The following is a 22,459-nucleotide window of genomic DNA, read 5'->3' as shown; positions in this document are numbered from 1 at the left end:
TATTTGCTCGTTAATTGCTATACTTCCTATTTAATCAGGCATACCTAATTCTCTTAGGAGAACATGGCTGAAAAGGACTCAGCAGCAGACCTGGATTCCTGTCCATAAACCACCCATACTAAAACAGCACAATGGCCCGAAAGGCTTTTCCCAAAGTCGTTGACCCCGTTTTTTTATTTTGCATTCTTGAATGTGCATCCCGTGGTGAGGATGATACTCAAGGGAGAAGAATTTGCCAGTTCCACATGTCTCCCATTTTATGCTCTTATTATAATCGCTAGCAACAACCTTCTCCAATATGTTTTACTTGCATGTTTTTTAAAAATAAAAAAAGAAGGGGAGGCAGACTATTCTCTGGAGTGAGACATGCCTTCAAGCTGAATTGAAAGATCATTCATTACAGCAGTGTCTGTTCAGTTTCAAATGTTCCAATTAAATGTATTTTAGAACTCTTATCAGAGGGACTATGTTACCTGTCACAGGTTGAGAAGGGCTAACTTAAGACAAAATTATGAAGGCTGTGAAGCTGATCCTTCGAATTGTCATCCCTGCCTTTTGAATAAAAGAACTACTAGTCACCTGCAGGGCCCTGACTGATGCCCTCTGGGACAAATTCTTCACAAGGTCTGCAATTTGGCAGAATTGTCAAAGTTGCAGTGGGCTTGAGAGCTCACGGGGGCTGGCCAAGCCCTCCAGTCCAGCCCTCATCCACACAGGAGGTGGTTATCTACAGCCATTAGCCCAATGCAGCTCTTTTGGCTTTGTAGTTTGACTGAGATGCAGTCTCACCCATTCTGACTATGCTGCTGTGTGGCCGCAGACCTAACAGTGACCGCAGAGATCTGTAACCTAACTCCCTTAAAATATTCCCTATTTAACCCAGAAAACAGTAAGTACCGCCCCCACCCCAAAGTATACAAGTGCTGCACAGGGGTGGGGCAGTTTTTCCCGCGTTGGGTCACAGTGATCTAAGCAGAATGCTGCTAGGCCTGGTGACTGTAGCTGTTAAGCCCATTGACTTGAGAATCACCTTCTCCAAAAAGACAGGACTGCACTGGCTAATTATCTTTCAGGATGAGATCCAAGCACCACCAGCATTTGTAAAGCAAAGGTGATGTTCATGCTCACTGAGTTGAACTCATTAGCTCCTGCTGCTTCCATAGCTCCTTGGAAAACTCGTTTAGGGTCTAAGTCGATCTTTGTAAACATTCCAATTTGTTCATCCAATCAGCTATTCTTGGACATATGGGTTGTTTCCAGATTTTGACTACCGTGAATAGTGCTGCAATGAACAGAGGAGAGCAAATGTCTTTTCAGAATGCAGTCCTGGGCCCTTGGGATATGTGTCCAGAAGTAGGATTGCTGGGTCAGATGGTAGTTCAATTCCTAGTCTCTTGTGAAATGTCCATATTGTTTTCTAAAAAGACTGGGCCAGCCAATGTTCTCACCAGCAATGGATATTTTTTGGTCACATCCATGACAACGCTGGTTGTTTTCAATCTTTGTAATGTGTGCCAGTGTAATACCACTTGGAATGGTATGGAATAGTACTTGGCTGTAAGACAAAAAAGTACAATTTACCACTATGTGGATGGGACTGGAGGGTATCATGCTGAGTAAAGCCAGCCAGAAGGAGAAAAACAGATACAGAATGATCTCTCCTATAGGTGGGACATCAAGATGCATAGTAAGGGGACAACACATGGCTAAAAGTGATTAGAATCTAAGAACTAGTCTAAGGAAAGGAACTTATTGTGGTGGTGAGACATGGGGAAAGGGCAGAGGACATGGGAGAGGTAAGGAGGAGGGAGAGTGCCCTGAGACAATGGTAGAGGGAAACTGACCTAGGTTGGAGAGTCTGGTGTTGCAAAGTCAAGTGCTTTGAGCAACAGAATGGGGGCGCGGAGAGATTTACGGACCAGCTGGTGGGATTGTTCTAAACCACAAATATGAAGCTCCATCACAAGACCCTAAATCCAGCCCTTCTTGTTCTGTATCTCCATTCCCCACATGCGTTTTCTTTTCTTTAGGTTCATTTTTAAAAACATTCCCTAAAAATGCCTTGCAGCTTTAAAATAACTATTTTTAACGGAGTGATACAAAACACAGGTTGTGGAAATCCTGTCTGCAAGAATATAACAAGATGAAAAGCAAACACAGAGAGGCAGAGACAGTGGATCTTGGAACCACAAACACAACTTTATTTAGAACCAGAAAGCAACAGCAATTGAGAGACTAATCAGGGCTGAGCTGGGCGGTGCCAGCCAAGTACCACGCAGTGAGTTTGTTCAGGAGACTGAGAAAGAGAACAGACTTTTCATTTCCAAACAAAGCAAATCACATCCAGGGCTGTGCGCCACTGATCAGCAAAGGTTCTGAATTGGTGTTCCCTTTATTTTTCACTAAAACAAACCCCAAAAACCCAAACAAGAGTTTCTCAACTGTGGCGCTTGATAGTTGGGGCCAGAGAATTCTTTGTGGCAGGGGTTGCGCTGGCAACTCAGGATCCTGAGCAGTGCCCTTGGTCTCTACTCCAGCAGGCAAGTTGGGACCATCCAAAGTGTCTCCAGACATTGCCAAATTGCCCCCTGGCTGAAAAGAACTCTTTAAAAACCATCCTCCCAACCCCTTCACAGTCTTTATTTCTTCTTTATCCTATAAAGGGCAAACCGGATGTCAAATTTCCAACAGCCAAAGCAGGTGAATGAGACCATGAGTATGTGCCTGGGGCTGAAACATTCCCGTTTTTTCTGGAGAATGCTGGTTTGGTAGAAGAAGTTCACGGTGAATCTAAATATTGTAATGAAACACCTGCTTGACACAAGGCCATTTCTTCTCCTGCAGAAACCTCCAACACTCTTCGTAGTCAGCTTGGGAAGTCATTTTCTCTGAAAGCTGGAAGGAAAATCCTCACCCAGGAGCACTCTTCTATTAGTCCAATGGGATTCCTACTGGAATTCGACGGCTGCTTTGGACACTGGATCCGGTTTCTTCGTTTCCGTCCAGGTAGAGAGGTACCATGTTTCTCAGTTTCCTTAGGAGGACTGGTTATATTTGTGAGGCCCAACACAAAATAAGAATTCAGGCCCCTTCTTGGAAAATTATAAAGAATTTCAAGATGGCAGCAGCTGGGCCCTCTTGGCTCCGGGCCTTGGCATCACACACGTGCAATGTCAGACACAGCAGCTTTGGTTCACTGGCACTGCACCAATTTTCTTAAATTGATATAGTTGGCACTGCCATCTCTTTCTCCCCTGTATCACAGTGCTTCCTGTGAAGGTCCTCAAAAGCCAAATATGTTGACCCCAATTCATTTAAAGAATTGTATGGCAGCAAATGTTTATAGTATATATTTTTCAGACTTTCAAAAAATTCACATGGAAATCTTTACTACATCATTACAGTAATGAAAGTAAACACTGGAGCCTTTCATCATATACACATTTTCCTGTAAATATGACAACATGGAAATAGTAACTGCTACTATCCACAAAGTTCTTAAGTTAGCAAAGAGTGAGACTTCCACAACAAAACTATAACATAATCCCTCTTGTCCTTATAAAAATAGCAAACACACAACCTACATGGCTTGCAGTGAAAATTTGAGTAGCAACATCTTTATATTGAAAACATTATATTCATGTAAATATTGTTCTCAAAAATGATTTACATTAACATCATAAGGCAAACTGTAGCATTGGTACCTGGAGACCTTGATTTTTAAAACTCAGAAGCTGAGTTTTAGACTCTTTCATTCAAAACCTGTTATTGTACAAAGTACATTAAAATATCTGTTATCCGGCTACCAAAACCAATACATAAAAATACAGAGAAAACCCTTGCAGGTTTTGGAAGAAAGGCAAATACATGTAGCTTTTATATTATAAAAACAGAACGAAACAAAATCCCATTAACTTTCCAGAGAATGATCAGTTTTTTTCCCCGTTGAGGTGTCTGCTTTTCAGATGTGAAATTGTCCTAAGTCGCTATCAAAATATTCATCTGGGTATAAATAATATAGTAAATATATAGAATCTATGTTGTAAGAAGGAAAGTGTCTTTCCATGGAGAGGACAGAGGCCCACAGGAAGCTGCCCATGATGTCAGGCTGAAATGGGTCTTATGGATGGATTTCAGGGAAAATGATTGGTTGATTTGGTTAAAAATGAAATCACTAAAACAATGCCTAAATCTACCAGACTATTATGTCAAGATGGCCAAGCCAATAGGTCAGAGAAGTATTTTATCAAACAAAACAATTTATATGTGCCATGCTCTTGGTCAAGGTAGAATCATGCCAGATTCTGGTCCAAGAACTACTTGAGAAGACCTTAAGTCATGGACCCTTCAAATATGTCAGGTGAGCAGGCCATGGATGTCACCTGACATCTTCTCAGCAGGTCCCGCTGGCTGCTTCCAATATGGGTATAACAAGATTGATTTTTTTTCTGTCTTATAACTCTACAGTAACCTATCCTAGAATATTGGAGGGACTTCTACATTTTTCAAGATGCATTTAATACAGGTCAGTTTATAATAACGTATGAGACATGTATACTAGTGAATAGTACTTTGTTGTTACCAACTCATAGTATTCATTGTTTGCAGGTAACTTAGATTTGGAGGTGTAATGGCAGGCGGGGCCATGGGTTGACGTCCAATTTAAAGGGGCGCTACTATTTGTGACAGACTATATTTCTTCAGCTCTAGTGACACAAGAAAAGTTACTGGGGGAATGGGAAAAAGGGCAACTATTAAACATAGTGAAGAAATTTCACAGGCCTAAAGAAATAATTAAAAGAAAAAATGAAATAGATTTGATATCATAAAACTTCCGACAAACCTGAATTTTGAAAACTAGAAGAATTCCAAGTGAGCGTTTTTTAATTGCCATCTCATTCTTAATGTTCTCCCAGAATTCTTACTCCTAGGACAAGTAGGATGAAATGGCCAAACGTGTCTAAACTTTTCTTTCCAATTTTTTGGTGGATTTTGGGGTCACACCTGTTGATGCTCAGGGGTTACTCCTGCATCTGCACTCAGGAATTATACCTGGCAGTCCTCAGGGGACCATGTGGGATGCTGGGGATAGAACCTGGGTTGGCCATGTGCAAGACAAGTGCACTACCAGCTGTACTATCGCTCCAGCTTCAATTCTTTCCAATTTTGTCCATCAGCCACCAGAGGGTCGTTAAAGATATAATTTTCATGGCTTTAAAGCCAGTTTTTTGCAGTTTTTTTCTTTCACTTCTGTTTCTACTTGACCTAATTAAAGTTTTTTTGATACTATAGTTTTAAAGGGCATGAAAAAGAAAACAGATTAAGAAAGCCTGCTTACTTCCCCATTAGGTTCAAAACTAATTTTGTTTAGGGGCTGCACCTTGCGGTGCTCAGAGATAACTCCTCGTGAGGTTCGGGAGACCAACTAGGGGACTGGGGCTTGAACCCTGGTCAGCTGCATGCAAGGCAAGTGCCTTACCTGCTGTACTGTTACTCTGGCCCTGTTCAAAGCTATTTAAAATTTTTTTCAAAAATGTGCGGATTCTGTTAAGCATCATCAAGGTGCCAGGCCCAGCACCTGTCAGACTCAGTCAGAACGATGGTGTGAGAAGTTTAACAATCTTAGGATGTTACACAAGACTGTGTAACACGGCCCATAGACTGTGATGAAATGACAATTATAAAGAGCTGCTGAAGTTATGGGCCTCTCGATGTACAAAACCAAACAATTCCTAAGAGATGGAATTCTGGTTTTGTTTCTTTTATAAATAATCTATTCTTCCTGTAAATACAAAAATTTGAAGAAATTATTAAAGCCTGCACTTAATACAAAACACAGTAAAAATGGGGAGGAACCGCCCACTATGAATCCCATCTTAGACCATTTCTGGACACCTTTTGGTGAAATTTGATCACATTCTGGCAGCCTGTGCTTTCTCTGTCCCTCAAATGGTGCCCCTCCACCCTTATCCATTCCCCAGTGAGGGACTCCTCACAGCCAAGTGCTCAGGAGAGCTGCTCAGCGCAGTCCAGATGATCTGGGATGGGGAGGCCAGTGATAATGGTCAAACATTTGTTCCACAGGGTAAAGGTGGGGCACACGGGCTGCGAGAAGGTGATGTCGAAGGTATAGAGGTGCATGGAGTTCAAAGCATCGTAGAAGGCGATGGAGCCGTTGTCATAGTCCAGCAGGATACCCACACGCCGGAGGTGAGGGGCGGGGTCAATGGGGATCTCTTTGCTGTTGTGTCTCACTACCCAGTTATTGTGACAGCGACACAGTGCCCAGGAAGCCGAGTTTTTCCCGATCCACTCGTGCTTCGGTGCTGATTTGTAGGCCAGGCCAATAGCATACCTGTGGAAACCAAAGAACAGCGGCACAAACTGAGAACGGCATTGTGCGTGGATGTTAAACCCTTTCTCTGGTCCTCAGGGCTATAAAAATGTGATCCTCTGCAGTCCCTGTTCATTGTCCTTAAGTGAGAACTTGGCACAAGCCCCAACACATGTGTTCCTCATCCTCCTCCTTCCCACGCACAGGGTGGGAGGAAAGAGACCATTGGATTGGTCCCACTCCTGTTTTCAGTTCAGACACAACGGGAGAATTTGCAGTTGGTGTTTGGCTGCCTTCCTCCCACCTCCCTTCAATGCCTGTGAAGATCTTACACGAGTCTTTAAAAGGGCACATCCAAGGGAACTTTCTGCAGCAGTTGGGTAAACAAACATTCTGTTCTGTTCACTATGGTAGCCACGTGTGGCTACTGGGTCAACTGTTGACGCTGAGGAACTGAACTTTAAATGAATTTATGTTGACTTTAATTAGATGATGTAAATAAGCCCTAGATTTTTTTTCTTTTTGACCTTGTATGTATTTTCCAGGGGACGGCATGTCAATTTCATGACCTTGAGCACAGTCCATAGAAAGAAAGCATGGGGAATGATTTGCATGTATGGGAGAAAATTCCCTGTCGGCTCTCAGTTTCAGTTACCCCAGGAACAATGTCAGTATCCATTTTTTGAAGCTTATATTGAGCAGCAAAGAAAAGAATACATGTTCAATCCCGGGCTAGAGGCCTTGGATGTGATATTCAGTTACTGTTATTGTAGTATTTTTGTCCACTGACACAGTACCATTAAGTGCCAGGGTCAGAATTTGAACCCGGGATGACTCAAAAGAACACAAACAAGACTTGAATGAGTTCTTTCCCTAAAAATTGCCTAATTTGTTACTGCCAAGGCTCCTTTTGATTATATTCCCTAATGATATTTTAAAAAAATTTCGAATTTTCTTGAGCAGATAGATATCTTGGTTATTCCGAATGTCTTCTCCTGCTCAAACTAAATGAAGAATTCTTTCTACAATGTCCCAAGCTTCTCCCTCTCTTTTTGCCCATACTGAAGTATGCGCTGTAATATTTGTAGTATTTCACAATTACTAAGATAAGCAAAACCCATCACTCTTAACAAAGACTGGGTGGGTGACTCAGAGTTCAACTTTCAACATATTACAGCAGAAACCAATGTCACTAGCTGTTGACGTAGGTTTTACCCAATGCAGAGAGAGAACCTGATTGGGTTTTGATAAAATGTCATTGTTTTATTTGAAAAGTCATATGTTGGATTTAAAATGTTATTTTAAGAGTGATGTGTTTAAAAAGAAATGGAATTCAACCTCCTATCACCGAATTCAAAAGGAGCATGGAGTGGATCATCTGATAAGCCCAGGATGCCAGCCTGCCTACTCAAAGCTCAGCCTCCTCTCCCCACTCTCGGAAATCCTGCTTGCTGCATTTCCCACATTCCTTTTCCCAGAGGAGTCTGGGTCAGGGTCTGCCATTGTTACACCCTGGCAAAAAGTCCAGAAGTTGTACGAGAGGGAGGAACAGCCTAGTTCAGCCTAGTTTAGACAGGAGAAAGTAAGGATGAGCTCTGGGTGCACCTGCCTGGCCCCAGGCTTCCTTCTGCGGCTCTGTGAGCCCTGCTTCCTCTGTCCCCACAGTGCCTAGTGTGACTTCTGTTTTCCTCCTGAACCCTAGCCCAGGCACTCAGGAAAGGCTTCATTTGGCAAAGACAGGCTCTATGCCCCTGCAGACACCATGACCATTTTTCAGGTAATTTGGAACCTGCCTTTGCATCACCAAATAACCATATGCCTCTACCGTTTCCTTCTCATTGCTGCACGCCATTTTTCTTTTTTATTAAAGAACCTTGACATTCATTTCCCATTTGAACCTTAACTGAACTCCCTTGGAAGTAGCTGCGGCAGCTATGACCGACTTCATTTAGCAAATGGGAAAACACAGAGGAAGCTAAAATCAGGAGCAAAATCCAGAATCTCATTCCTTCGTCCTAGACTTCTGGCCCAGTAATCTTTTCCTGAACCTGCACTTAGTTAACACCATTTCATAAAACACCAAGTGCACGTGAACGGCATTAGAGAGTAAGAAAATAACTATGGGTATAGTCCATTAAGCAAAGGAAAATACCATTATATTATCATTAATCTGTAAAATTATATACATATTTCCACTGAACTTGAAAGGTGCAGGCAGAAAGTAATGTTCCATTAAGTTACACAGTGAGATGCCGAGAACCCCAAAGTCAAAAACTTAGGCTTCTCAGAGCAATGTGAAATGCTCCATTGTAAGGATCATGACATCCATATTAATTTCAAGTCAGGAGCATGTTTCACGATTAATTTCAAGTCAGGAGCGTGTTTCACGAGAAAATATATGTGTCATTAGCTGCAGCAAATCAAGGCGGCACAGGCATTTAATCACACTGGGGTCACCCCCCAGAAATGTTAAAGTACTTTCTGCATTTGAATTTTCTGAAGGCAACACAAACAGGTTTGCAAAGATCCAAAATGTGGCAATTAATTTTAGAATTTCTCCCCCCTCATGAGTTCGTTTTGACATCTGGCGGGTGTTTTCAAGGTAACCCTGATCCATGTTTATATAACTGAAGTGGTCTGATGGAATTTCCCGCACCATTCATCAATGGGAATGAGCTCATAATGATCAGGTATCATTCATCATAAATAATTATCAATGGGTTACAATTCTTTAGACACTGGATTCCATCCTGGATTAATATTGCACTTTAATTAACTAGAAATGTTTGCTCTTTTGCACCTGGAAAAATTCACTGCATTTCCCTTGGGGCATTTTTCTTGTCCTATGTCATTAAAAAACTAGAAATGTCCACAGCCATGTATGGTACAAGGATGTGCCCTCCATCCTTCCTTGGGATGCTGGAACACGATGTTTGGATGCAAAGAGAATCATAATGATAATAACAAAGAAAATTAACTTGCTTGGTATCCATCAGTACCATGGCAGGGAGAAATGAGCTCCTCAATTTAGGATTTCATTTTTTTTTTGTTTTGGGGCCATACCTTGTGGTGCTCAGGGCTTTCTCTTAGCTCTGTACCAAGTTACCAATACCTAGAAGATCACTCCTGGGAGAACTCAGGGGATCATATGTGGTGGTGAGAATCAAATCTGGGCCAGCTGCATGCATGCAAGGCAAGTGCTTTACCCACCATACTATCTCTCCGCCCCCTTAGGACTTCACTCAATTTGTGCCAACACTCTAAGAGACACTGTAAGATGGGTGTGGTGTTGGAATTTTGTGCATGAGAAACCATCATTAATAGACTTGTAAACCACAGTATCTTGATAAAACATTTCTTAGGGCTGGAGTGATAGCACAGCGGGTAGGGCACTTGCCTTGCATGCGGCCAACCCCAGTTCAATTCCCAGCGTCCCATATGGTCCCCCAATTACTGCTAGGAGTAAACCCTGAGCATCGCTGGGTGTGACCCAAAAAGGGAAAAAAAATTTAAAATAAGACATTGTAAGATGCAATGCACTACTTGCATACATTTGAGGTAAAGAGTTTTAAAAATATAAATAACAAGAATTGTAATAAAAATAGCACTATTGTAATGCTCAATACTGTCAAGTTATGCAGACTCAGGAGTTTTGGTTTTCCTTTTAAGGCTAGGATTACACTATTGCTCACTGAAGATACCACTGCAAGCCCTCAAGATTAATTATGATCTTAGGTATATTATAAAATAGATTGTGGTGGCTAAGAGCAGGGATCAGCAAACTATAGCCCATGGGCAAAATATGGCCGTCTGTTTCTTTTTATAAGTGAGCTTTTCTTGGTGCACAGCCACACCCATAGACCTGTGGTTTGTGGTTGCTTGCCCACAACAGTAGAGTTGAAGAGTTTCAACAAAGATCATCTGGCCTGCAACACCAGAAACATTTCAGGCTCTTAGATAAGATGGTGCACCCTGGCTGCTGACTTCTGAACTTTGCCATCAGCTACCTCTGTATGAGCTTTCTGACCCTGGGTAAGTGCCTCAGTGATCTTGTCAACCAGATGGTGTATTGGCACTTCCACTTGTGGTGGATTATGTATGAATAATTTCACATCTGTAAAATGCTCGGATTGGAGCCTGGCAACTAATTGTACTAGATGAACTATTCAGTGAGTTATGATTCAGTAAAAGTTATTCCCAGTCTGTGATCAATGCTTAATCCCATCTAGAATAATAAAATGGGCAAAGCAACTGATAATTTTTCAAATGATAAAGACTGCTATTTTAGGGAATTGGTACATTTAATTTAGAAAGGGCCAGAGAAAGATTATTTCTGACTCTGTGCTTGCATAGAAAGGCTTCCATTCTTGGGCTCATTGAGAAGGATCCATCTGGAGAGTCCATATGCCCAAAGAGACCTACAAAGCAAACCTGGGTCTAATCTATAGAATAAAGCAAAGCTCAATTGAGATTCACCTTGATCAGCAAACCCATAGATGTGGTGGGTGTTACTGAGACACAGTCAATGCTATGTGAATCCACTAAGTTTGGGAGTGGTTGTTATGCAGCAATACTATGGCAACAGCTACCTGATAAAGCTCTTATGTGTATTCTCAAGATGGACATGGCTGAGGGTTGAGGCTCTCAGGAAGTATGAGAGCTGCCTTCTCGCAACTGAATGACAAGAGATACGAATGCCTACCAGGTGCTTCCACTTATGACCACTTCCCAGTAGTGACGGCCACTGTCGATGAACACATTGCCAGCTATGCCATAGTTTCCTTGGCTGGTGAAGCGTTCAGGTGTGTGACTCTTTTTGGATGATGACTCTTCCCGCTCGACTGTCAAGTTATCATGGGACACTTTCAGCTTTCGATGTGCAGATTTGGGGTCCAGTTTAAATGGTTGGCCTGGATAAGTTGACAAAAGAGGAAGAAAAAGATTAAATTTAATGTGAGCAACAAATTTTCTGAATCCCACTTTTTTATAGTCCAGGAGTCTCCTTATTTTTAAACAAACACTTCTCATGCCATGAATTCATAGGGAATGGGCACCAGCAGCTCAGACTCCTTTCCATTGGTTCTTACAAAGTGTGCTTCTCTGGGTGGAGCAGACTGGCACTTCAGTTGAACCCAAGCTCCTTTCTCTTTGGCTTCCTTCTTTTTTTTTGATCATTTTCCTTCACCCGTTTCAGGAAGCTGTCTCAACTTTTAGAGTGCTTAATATGCTCAATGCAGACATTAATTCTCTTGGCAAGAATCTTACCCTTGACTTGTTTGTTAACAACAATGCCAACAGCATGCTGGGTAACATTGTAGACTCTTTCAGTTTTGCCATGATAACATTTGTGGGGCATTTCTTTTTGGACAGTGCCCATTACCTCTATGTCTACAATATCACCTTTCTTGTATATACGCATGTATTTGGCCAAAGGAACAACTCTGTTTTCTGAAAGGTCTGGAGAACATATAGCGGGTACCCCTCCGCTTTCCCTTTGTATTGGTCATTTTTGCGATTTACTGGGTGCTGGCGGTTCCGGCTGAATCCCATTTTTAAAGGCGCAGTAAAATAGTGACTATGAACATGTCCCTGTGACCACAAGCTCCCTGTCTGCTGGTTCCAAGGCAGGAGCCCAGGGGTGCTGGACAAGGGGCAGCAGAACATGTGCATCAACATCACAGATACACACTGGCTGAAAAACATCCCTAAAGAGATTCTCATATTCAGTCCAGCTTAAACTTATTCCTATTCAAGAGACTTCACATCAGAAACGAACCAAAACAAGGATGGTGATGTTAATACAGATGCTATTCAAGAGACTTACCTGCTTCTGAGGTTGCTCAAAATTGAAGCATTCCACTCATGACTTTAGAATGACTATACATGTGTGTGTTTAGCACACAAGATCAAGAGAAAATATGGAATAGTAACCACTGGGTTTTCTAATCCCTGAGTTTTTCCATGCACACACTAAGCAAGGCCCCCCCTCTCTTTCAGTCTTCAAATTGGGTTTCAATTTTTTTAAAATCTTTTTGGGTCACATCTGGTGATGCACAGGGGTTACTCCTGGCTCATGCATTTAGAAATTACTCCTGGCGGTGCTCAGGGGACCATATAGGATGCTGGGAATCGAACCAGGGTTGGCTGGGTGCAAGGCAAACGCCCTACCTGTTGTGCTATGGCTCTAGTCCCAGGGTTTCGAATATATAACCTGTTATGAAATCTTGACAAAGACACACCTGACATCCTGTAGCTGTGATTTCTTTGACAACTCAACATTGCTTCCTGCCTGTCACTCAACACCATGTCAGCTACATTGAAACACAGGAAGTGAGTTACAACCTGATGCAATACCTGGTGTTCATAGCCAGTGGTGTTCCACCTGACCAGTGTACAGTTCTCCAACAACCGCAGGGGGGGGGGGGGGAAATGGCCAACTGGCCATGGCAATACAAGATGTTGACTGAGAAATCGATGTGCTCACAATGAACAGTGACTCTTATGTCACATCCAACACTCCCAAAGATAACCAAATGCTACCTGAATACAAACTTCACACCAGTACATCCTTTTTTTTGTGATTAGGGACCAATGTACCTTTTCTGCACGTGACTGGGTGGGAATATTTCCAACACAGTGGCACAGAAGCAACTGTGACTTGCACAGCCCACTAGCTGGCACATAGCAGACAGGGGGCTTCCCATCCTTTTATTTCACTTGGTAACATGCATCTACATATTCTCCTACTCACAAGAATCCATGTAGGGTTATTAAATTTAACAATGAAGTCTGAAGGGCTGAGACGTTAATGGCTAATGATGTCCTCGCCCTTCCAAACAAGCCAATATGGGAACCCAGAGGTGTCTGACAGAAACTGCACTTGTGCACACTAGCTCCAGTCTACTTTCTGTTGGTTACAGATGCCTGGGATGAAGGCAGGGAATCAGAAGGAGGATAGCGCAGCTGCAGGGAGATGTGAGGCTCCCGAACTTACTGTTTGTCTTCAGCTTCCCAGGCTCACTGCTGCGGCTGCCTGCCTGGTTGATGGCCTTGACCATGAAGATGTACTTGGTGCCGCTCTGCATCCCATGCACCGTGTAGTGGTTCTGCTTGATGTTGGGCACGATCATCCAGCTATCAGCGGAGTTACACAGACCTGCAAAAGCAAACCGAACATGGCTTGGGTCTTTGGCTTCGACATGAGACAATATTTGCATAATTTTAAAGAATTGGAAGCAGGAGTGGGGTGCCTTGTCACTTCTTAGGGGGCTGAACAGAAACCTGAGTGCTTGACAATATATATTATTACATGCACCTAGTGTGTGCTCTAAATGGAACTGCCTTTTCCGATGATTATACTATAAACTGTTCATGAACAGGAGTGGCTGAGGTGGCTCAGTGCAGAATCTTACAATGAAATATGTGCCATCGCAGTATAAGGTGCTGTGGGAATGGAAAGAAAGCAGCCAGTAACTGACTTCCACCCATTCTCACTGCAGTGAATCCAAACATTATACTTTGGATCCTTTGATGAGATCGAAAATGCAAAGGTGAGGAGAGAACTGAGCCAGGTAGGGAAAAAGACCTCTCCAATGCAGGTGTAGTTACAGAAGGCCCTTGTTCTTCATCTTTCAGAAAACAGTGCCACCCAATTGCACCTGAGTCTACTACTGCTCCCCACTGTTCCCGCATGCCCTAAGAGGGCTGGAATCGCCCATGTCTTTTCACAAGTACGGATTTTGTCAAGGAGAAGAGGGAATGACCAGGTGACAGTGGAGAGTATGTGTCTGTGACCTTGAACGTGCCATGGAGAGATTCTACCAAACAAGAGAAGACACAGGGCACACCGTTCTGCTGGTACTGCCCAGCCATTAGTTACTGGAGTGAGGAGGCCAGCAGAGACTGGCCAAGTGTAACCCAGCTTCTAAGAGAAGAGCTAAAACCAAGCCCATGGGCTGTTGGTGATCCAGCATACGTGTGTACATCACAGACAGGTTCAGTGGACCAGCTCCTAAGAGAACCCTGAGGCATCAGTGCCCAATATGGATCTTAGAATAGCGGTAACAGGAGAGATTTGAACCAGCTGCCCCCCAACATGGCTGAGTTCACAGCAGAGTGGGGGCTGCTACTCTGGCTGTATTCTGCAGGATGTGGGTTAGGGAGCAGCCTGTGGATTTATGACGCTTGGAAGAACATGCAGTCCAAAGGCAGCCTGTTTGCTCGGCATCTGGCTGATGTTGAAAACATCTCTTTGGTAGTGGGCCCAGCTCTCCTCTCCACACTCTACAGCCATCAATCTCCGTTCTAATAGAACCTCTTCCCAGCCTCCAGTGAGGGCTGTCAAGGAATTTCCGGCCTCTAGAGAGTTTCCTTCCTGGTTCTGGGTAGAGGGCTGGGCCCCTCAGCTTCCTGAGGGACTCCACACTCAACTCCCCTCCCTCCTTCCCTTTCACAGTAAAGGCAAGTCAAAGAATTAGTGCTTTTGATCTTGAGGAACTTGGACCTAAGGACAAGAAACAGTCTCTTAATCCTTCATTCCCACCTTTTTGAGAAAGAAAAGGAAAGAAAGGAAAAAAGAAAGAAGGAAGAAGGGAAAGAAAGAAAAAGAAAGGAAAGAAGGAAGAAATGAAGAAATGAAGGAAGGAAAAGGAAAGAAAGTAAAAAGAAAGAACGAAAAGAAAAAGGAAAAAAGGAAGGAAGAAAGGAAAGAAGAAAGAAGGAAAAAGCAAGCAAGCTAACCTTTCTGTATACAGAAATTCACAAATTCAGAGAATTTAAAGGTACTGTCAAGGCTAAAAAAATCATATCATTTGTATGCAGTATTTTTCATGCATGTAAGTAAACATTTGTATGTAGTCTTCAGTGTCTACTATTTTCTGGCTTACTCTTTCTCACCTGTGGCCACTGTCATCAGCAGCACTGGGAACTTGACAAAGGGAGCATAAAATAACAAAAGGATGCGTTTTCCCTGTTTGCCCTGGGGTGTGCTCTAGCTGGATATGTAGCAATTAAGAAACCCCTGTCTTCTCTTCTGCCAAGTCTCACTTGCATAAGACCCCGGGAACAACCTCCGCAGACAGTGGAATAACATGGGCATGTCCTCATGCCATGGCCCGTCGGATGCTCAAGATTCACTCTCCGCACTTTAACACAGCAATGCAGAAGAAACTCAATATTTCTGGAGGGCCACAGCCAAAGTCAGGTCATCTTGAACTCTGGGCCCTATAAAGCCCGGAACCCACTTTAGATATTTAATAATAACATTATCATAGCAGTTAAACAAAAACAATGAGCTTTTCTATTGCTTGGAAAATCCACTCGTATTTCTAGACTCTTGTCAACAGCCATCAGGCCAGAGTGAAAACAATACAGGCATTCAGTAGAATCCAATGAGAAGCCTATCAATGTCACTGCTTTACACTGGTCCTGCTTAATTGCAAGTGTTACAATAAAATGACTATTGTGGTTTTAAAAAAGCAAATGTAAAAATGTTCCAATAAATTTTACATCACTGTATAACCCCAAAGCCAGGTTTAATGTGGCCGGGGAATGCTTTCAGGAACATCATAAAGCAGATGTCTGAGATTGCTCCAAACTGCCACTTGGCCTACGATCCGAAGTCTTAACCCAACTAAAAAAATGAAGATTTAATGCTTCAGAAACCCTTTCCAAACAAAAAAGGAACGCTGATTATCCTGATTAATTCGGAAAAGGTCACTAATTGTTCCCCTGGAATATTAAAAGAACAAATAGCTTATGGAGCAGTAAAATTTGATTGAAGAGTTTTACACTGGGGCAACCTATTTTCATGAATCCAAACAACTATTACCATTTAGGCTTACCCTCATATTATTCTTAATGCCAGAATAATAATTGAAAAGTTGATTAAAAATGTCTAGAAAGCAACATTGACCATTTTCTTTGGGGGAGGGGGGGCTAGAGTAAGTGGGGTGCCCTGGAGAACAACATTATTGGGTTGCTAGTATTGGTCTTCCGCCAACATCATTTAACTTCTGGCATATGGCGCCAAGCTCCAGACTTCTCTGCCTTGATACCCCACTGTGTTGCTATCCCACTGCGTTGGGACTGTTGACCAGGTTTTATTCATCTCTTTATGAAACACCCGCACAACCATCCTGCCTGAAACGTTAGTTTTCTCCAAATTTGTTTTCAATCATCTTTCAGGGTGTTCCAATATTCACCGTCTCCAATTCAACTACAAGTATGACCACAACAATGGAACGTGGCAAATAACTGATTCATAATGAAAAGAAATTGAGTTTTGCAACTTTGTACATTTGTGTCACATTCACAATGGGTCAGAAGCCTCTCTCTGCAGAATGTTGCCTGCCACGAGATCCTCATTCCATCTGGGATGTAACAAACTTCATTTGGAGAGGCTGCCCGTCAGTTTCTTTTAACAGATTGGACAGACATGAACATTCTTCTCCTTATTCTCGATAAAAGTAGTCTATGCTTAATCACTGACATGTATCCAGAGTAACTGTAGGAAATTCAGTACACATAACGACTTTGCTACAAACCCTTGGAGAAAGGCATCTTTTTGGCTTGTGCTAATAATAAAAAATGGTTTCTGGGGCAAGCACCCAATTTAACATTTTAAGTCAGGCACCAGACTTGAAAAAACATGGAACACATTGTAAAATTAAATACATGTCTTTATATTAATGAGAAATTCATTGACATGTCGAGTCAGAAATCATTAATAAAGATGAAAAATTAAAAATTGATAGTATCATTAATTTTACATTTGAATGTAAGAATTTGATTAGTGAAGGTCTTTTTAGAAGACTCTCCTTTACAAAAGTCAGCTAGGATTTATTATGATGAGGCAAGGAACCACTTTTTGTACTTTGTCAATAGAGACTATAAATTACTTCCTTGTGACAGAAGGAGGCAGATTCAGAGCATGACAGCTAGTTTTCAGTGGAGTTTTGCCATTAGATCTTGACATTATATGTACTATCTACACGGAATATTCTTCCAAATGACAGAACATATGGACAAATAGCATTCCAGCAGAGACTGCCACGTGAAGCTTCTGTAAAGTGCGACTATGGAGGTAATCAAGGGAAGCTACACAACTGAGCTTCATCACGTGACTAAGAATAAAAATAGCAGCCTTTTCAAAAACACAATGTGTGGAAAGTATAGTTTATACTTTTGAAGGAACAAGAACTGTGAACACTGATGTGTTTATTATCATGGTGGACAGTATAGGTCCAATAAACCAACTGTGTGACCTTAAAACATCTCTTTGGAGAGGGTGTAATTGGGCCACACTGAGCTGTACGCAGGGATCATACCTGGTGGTGCTCGGGGGACCCTACTTGGGGCTGGGTATTGAACCTGGGTCAGTTTCATTCAAGGCAAGAGCCATACCCCTATACTATTTCTCTGGTCCCAAACATGATCTCTTTTAATGGATGAATAAATAGATCTAGAGAACCTAAATCATTTGTCCCCCAAATTATGGAGTGAGTTCCAAAGATAGGATTCAAACCTACATCTCCCACAGTCACTATAACTATGTATGATAGTTAAAAAATAATTGGAGAATGTTTGCCTCTTAGCTCTCTTGAAATAGGAATTCTGTCTTTTACCACTGCAATTTAATCCTGCAGACATCAGGATGCTACTTTACTGGCGAGGGCTAACAGTTTATCAACAGTAGCACTATTAGATAAACACCTGGATCTCCCTGTTTTCCAACTCAACCTGTGAGAATGGGCCTTTTAAGCATCTTTGGGTGTATCTTTTTTATTCCCCTTTAAACCATTTTCATGTGGCAACTGACTTATGGGGGGTGGGATACCTTTTGCTGGAATCACCCAGTATTAAAATTGAAGTAGTAAGTAGGGCCAGAGAGAAAGTCCAGTGGGTACAGCTCCTGCCTTGAATGCAGCTGACCCAGGTTCAATCCCTGGCACCACATTTAGTTTAATGAGCACCACAAGGAGGGAGCCCTGAGCATAGATCCAGGAGTAAGGCCCGAGCAACACTGGATGTCACCCAAAAAATACCAAGAAGCAAATGTAAGTTGTGCTGCTCCAAAAGTCAGATCAAAGTGCATTATAGATCTCAATATCAGACCTGAATACATAAGGTAAATGGAGGAAAGAGTAGGCAGAACCCTCCATGACACTGAAGCTAAAAGCATCTTTAAGGATGAAACACCACTGACCAAGCAAGTGGAACAAAACATAAACAAATGGAATTACGTTAAACAAAGAAGCTTCTGCGCCTCAAAAGAAACAGTAACCAAACTACAGAGAGAGCCCACAGAATGGGAAAAATTATTTACCTAATACCCTGGGTAAAATATGATAAGGGGTTAATATCCAGGATATACAAGACATTGGTAAAATTGTACAAGAAAAAAACCTCCAACCCCATCAAAAATGGGGAGAAGAAATGAACAGAAGCTTCCTCAGAAAAGAAATAGAAATGGCCAAATAACACACGAAAAAATGCTCTACATCACTAATCACCAGGGAGATACAAATCAAAACAACAATGAGATATCATCTCACACCACAAAGACTGGAACACATCAAAAAAGAACAAGAACAACTAGTGCTGGCACATATGTGCTGAATAAGGGACTCTCTTTCATTGTTGGTGGTCTAGCCTTTCTGGAAAACAATATGCATATTCCTTAACCAACTAGAAACTGAGCTTCCATATGACCCAGCAATACCACTTCAGTGAATATATCCTGAGGATGCAAAAAAGCACAGTAGAAATAACATCTGTACCTGTATGTTCATTGCAGCATTGTTCACAATAGCTAGAATCTGGAAAACAATCCGATTACCCAAGAACAGGCAAGTGGTTAAAGAAATTTTGGTAGAACTACGCAATGGAACACTATGCAGCTGTTAGGAAAGATGAGTCATGAAATTTGCTTCTAAGTGGATGGCCATGGAGTGTATCATGCTAAGTGAAATGAGTCAGAAGAGAGGGACAGACATAGAATGACTGCACTCATTTGTGGAATATAAAATAACATGAGACTGACAACAAAGGACAGTGGAGACAAGGGCCAGAAAGATTGCTCCACGGTTGGAAGCCGAACTCATGAGCTGGGGGAGAAGGCAGCTGGGATGAAGAAGGCATCACTAAGTCAGTGATGGTTGGAGGGATTGATTGGGATGGGAGATGTGTGCTGAAAGTAGATAAAGGACCAAACATGATGGCCTCTCAATATCTGTATTGCAAACCATTAATGCCCCAAAGTAGAGAAAGAGTATGGGGAAAACTGTCTGCCATCAAGGTAGGAGTATGAGTGGGATGGGGGGAGGGATACTGGGGGCATTGGTAGTGGGAAATGTGCACTGGTGGAGGGATGGGTGTTTGATCATTGTATGACTGAAACTCAAACATTAAAGCCTTGTAACTATCTCATGGTGATTCAATTTAAAAAAAACTTAGAAAAAAAAGTTGTGCTGCTCTTGTTGGATTTCTGTCAGTATAAAGGATAACTGTGCCTTGGGTACATTTTCCATGCCCAACAGTGTGGACATCAAGGTGGCCACAGTTGAACTGCTCAGGAGGCTCTAATTTTCAGGCACTCAATAACTCTTTCATTCAGGGGGTGGAGTGAAGACTCCAGAAATTGCCTTCTGGCTGCACTTCTTTCTGCGCCTATTATCTAGGCCCTGCCATATGTCTGGACAGGTCCTCTCTTCAGAACCTGGACTCACCAAAAGACCCATGTGGGCCAATGGCAGGTCAGTTCACACAAGGAGGACAGAGGCCTGAAAACACATGTGCAACCGCTGCAATCTACCAGAACATTGAAGGAGCTAAACTTGCAGAAGTGAGCTTGGCAATTAGTTGAGCTGTCCCACTTCTAGCCAGACAACATGGGAGCCCAACCAACAGCAGCAGGATTCCTAGTTGACCTCAACCCGATTCCACAGGCACCACCAAGAAATGTGCTCATTAGGTTCCCTGTGGCTGACTCTTCAGCAAGAGTCACCTGAAAGAAGACTCATGAGTTCAGACCAAGCTTCACGTTCTGCCCAGACACCCATAATACTTTGATTCAAGACATTACATCATTATAATCTGTGATGTGTCATGCTTTCAGGTGGCCCCATGTTCCCACTCCCTATTATTCATGACTCTGAGTAATCATTTCTCCTCATATATAGGGACAACATGTGGCCCGTTGGTTGGTTACTGTGCAGGTGTGGTATGCCAGAAGTGACCTGCTACTAACCAAGAGAATATGTCAAGGGACAAAGGTCTTACCAGGTTTAATCTTTTCATTACGCTACAAAATGTGGTGATGGTAAAGGGAGTTTGCAACATAATGCAATTGATATTCCTAATCAGAGTGGTGTTTGGGGGTCACACTGAGAGCTATTTGCACTTCACTCACCAGAGGTTGCTTCTGGTAGTATTCAGGGTGGTGGTGGGGATCAAACAGGAGCTGGCCGCATGCAAGGCAATCATCTGAACCCCTGTAACATCTTTCTGATCAGTCAATTTTGAGAAAATCAAAGGAGAGATTACCCTGGATAGATCTGAACTAATCAGCTGAGCACTTTCACAGATGAAAGATATGAATTAGTCCAGACTCTTCCTCCCTTAAAGCCTTCGAAGAAGCAGTCTCCCCACAACTCCACAGTCAGAATGAAATACATCCTGACAACCACTGGAGGGAGATAGGAAGTGGCTTCATCCTTAACTGTATCTCCAGATGAGAAAATAGCCCAGCCAACACTTTCACCCCAGCATCAGATCCTACGAACAGGACTCTGTTAAACTGTGCCCAGAATCCTGAGATCCAGAAATGGTAAAATAATAAACAGGTGTTGTTTTTAAGCAGCTAAGTTTTGGAAAGATCCATACACTGCAATGTACAAATGATGTCATTGTTCCTGGCTCAAGCATAGCTTTAGGGAAATATTGGCCCAGAAGCATCCTAGAGGCATAAAATGACTCCAAATATTTTCGTTTAAGGGTTACCCTATTTGTTCATTGAGACATTGCTTCTGCAGGTCCTCTGTGTTCAGAGAGCCATTCAGAGAACCGTGTTGTTTTGACTATGTCACAATGCTTATTGATCCCAGTTTGCTTCCTGCAGTGAATCGTGCCTCTGCCTGCTCTCCCCACGCTTCCACAATCTCCTTTCCTCCACTTGACTTGGGATTTCTGACTGTCTTTTGAATTTCATCTTCCTCAAGTTTGATATAATGTTTGATATAATCTCTCCTTCAGCTTATCCAATATACAGTGATACTCGTTCCACAATATGAGGAAGTAATTCCTTCAACAAAGTCAAAATAAAATTAGACTTGCTATACAGTGGAAACAGAGATAAACAAATGGGACTACCTTAAACTGAGAAGTACCTCAAAAGATACAGTGACAAGAATACAAAGACAGTCTACAGAATTGGAAAGGATATTCACCCAATACCCATCTGATAAGGGGTTGATATTAAGGATTTACAAGGCACTGGTTGAACTCCACGAAAAGAAAACATCCAACCCCATCAGAAAATGGGACGAGGAAATGAACAGAAACTTTCTCAAAGAAGAAATCCAAATGGCCAAAAGACACATGAAAAAATGCTCCTCATCACTAATCATCAGGGAGATGCAGATCAAAACAATAATGAGATACCATCTCACATCACAGAGACTGGCCCACATCCAAAAGAACAAAAGCAACCAGTGTTGGCGCAGATGTGGGGAGAAAGGGACTCTCCTTCACTGCTAGAGGGAATGCTGACTGGTTCAGCCCTTTTGGAAAATGCTTCTCAAAAAGCTAGAAATTGAGCTCCCATTTGACCCAGCAAATACCATTTATAGGAATATAACCCAGAGATGCAAAAAAAGTATAGTAGAAATGACACCTGCACTTATATGTTCATTGCAGCACTGTTTACAATAAGCAGAATTTGGAAAAAACTTGGGTGCCCAAGAACAGATGACTGGTTAAAGAAACTTTGGTACATCTATACAATGGAATACTATGCAGCTGTTAGAAAAGATTAAGTCATGAAATTTGCATATAGGTGGATCAACATGGAAAGTGAAATGAGTCAGAGAGGGACAGAGATAGAAAGATTGCACTCATTTGTGGAAT

At 42.3% G+C, this 22,459-nt stretch overlaps 1 protein-coding gene and 1 pseudogene across 3 annotated transcripts in view; both read right to left on the bottom strand.

Annotated features, from left to right (window-relative positions):
* Positions 1-2,184: 2,184 nt before the first annotated feature.
* Positions 2,185-22,459, bottom strand: part of MID1 (midline 1) — a 179,600-nt gene continuing 159,325 nt past the window's right edge. For all 3 annotated transcript variants that reach the window (XM_056131273.1, XM_056131272.1, XM_056131274.1), the window contains exons 8-10: positions 13,329-13,490; positions 11,037-11,244; positions 2,185-6,355 (exon numbers count right to left, since the gene is read on the bottom strand). In XM_056131273.1, coding sequence (XP_055987248.1) covers positions 6,007-6,355; positions 11,037-11,244; positions 13,329-13,490 — 719 coding nt within the window. In that variant the 3' untranslated portion in view covers positions 2,185-6,006. The remainder of the gene's footprint in view (positions 6,356-11,036; positions 11,245-13,328; positions 13,491-22,459) is intronic.
* On the bottom strand, positions 11,359-11,841 carry LOC130039382 (60S ribosomal protein L21-like; annotated as a pseudogene).

The sequence above is a fragment of the Sorex fumeus genome, unplaced genomic scaffold, assembly GCF_029834395.1.
Source record: "Sorex fumeus unplaced genomic scaffold, SorFum_2.1 ptg000086l, whole genome shotgun sequence".
Lineage (NCBI taxonomy): Eukaryota > Metazoa > Chordata > Mammalia > Eulipotyphla > Soricidae > Sorex > Sorex fumeus.
The sequence above is the reverse complement of the archived record's forward strand: the minus strand, read 5'-3'. Positions and strand labels throughout refer to the sequence as shown.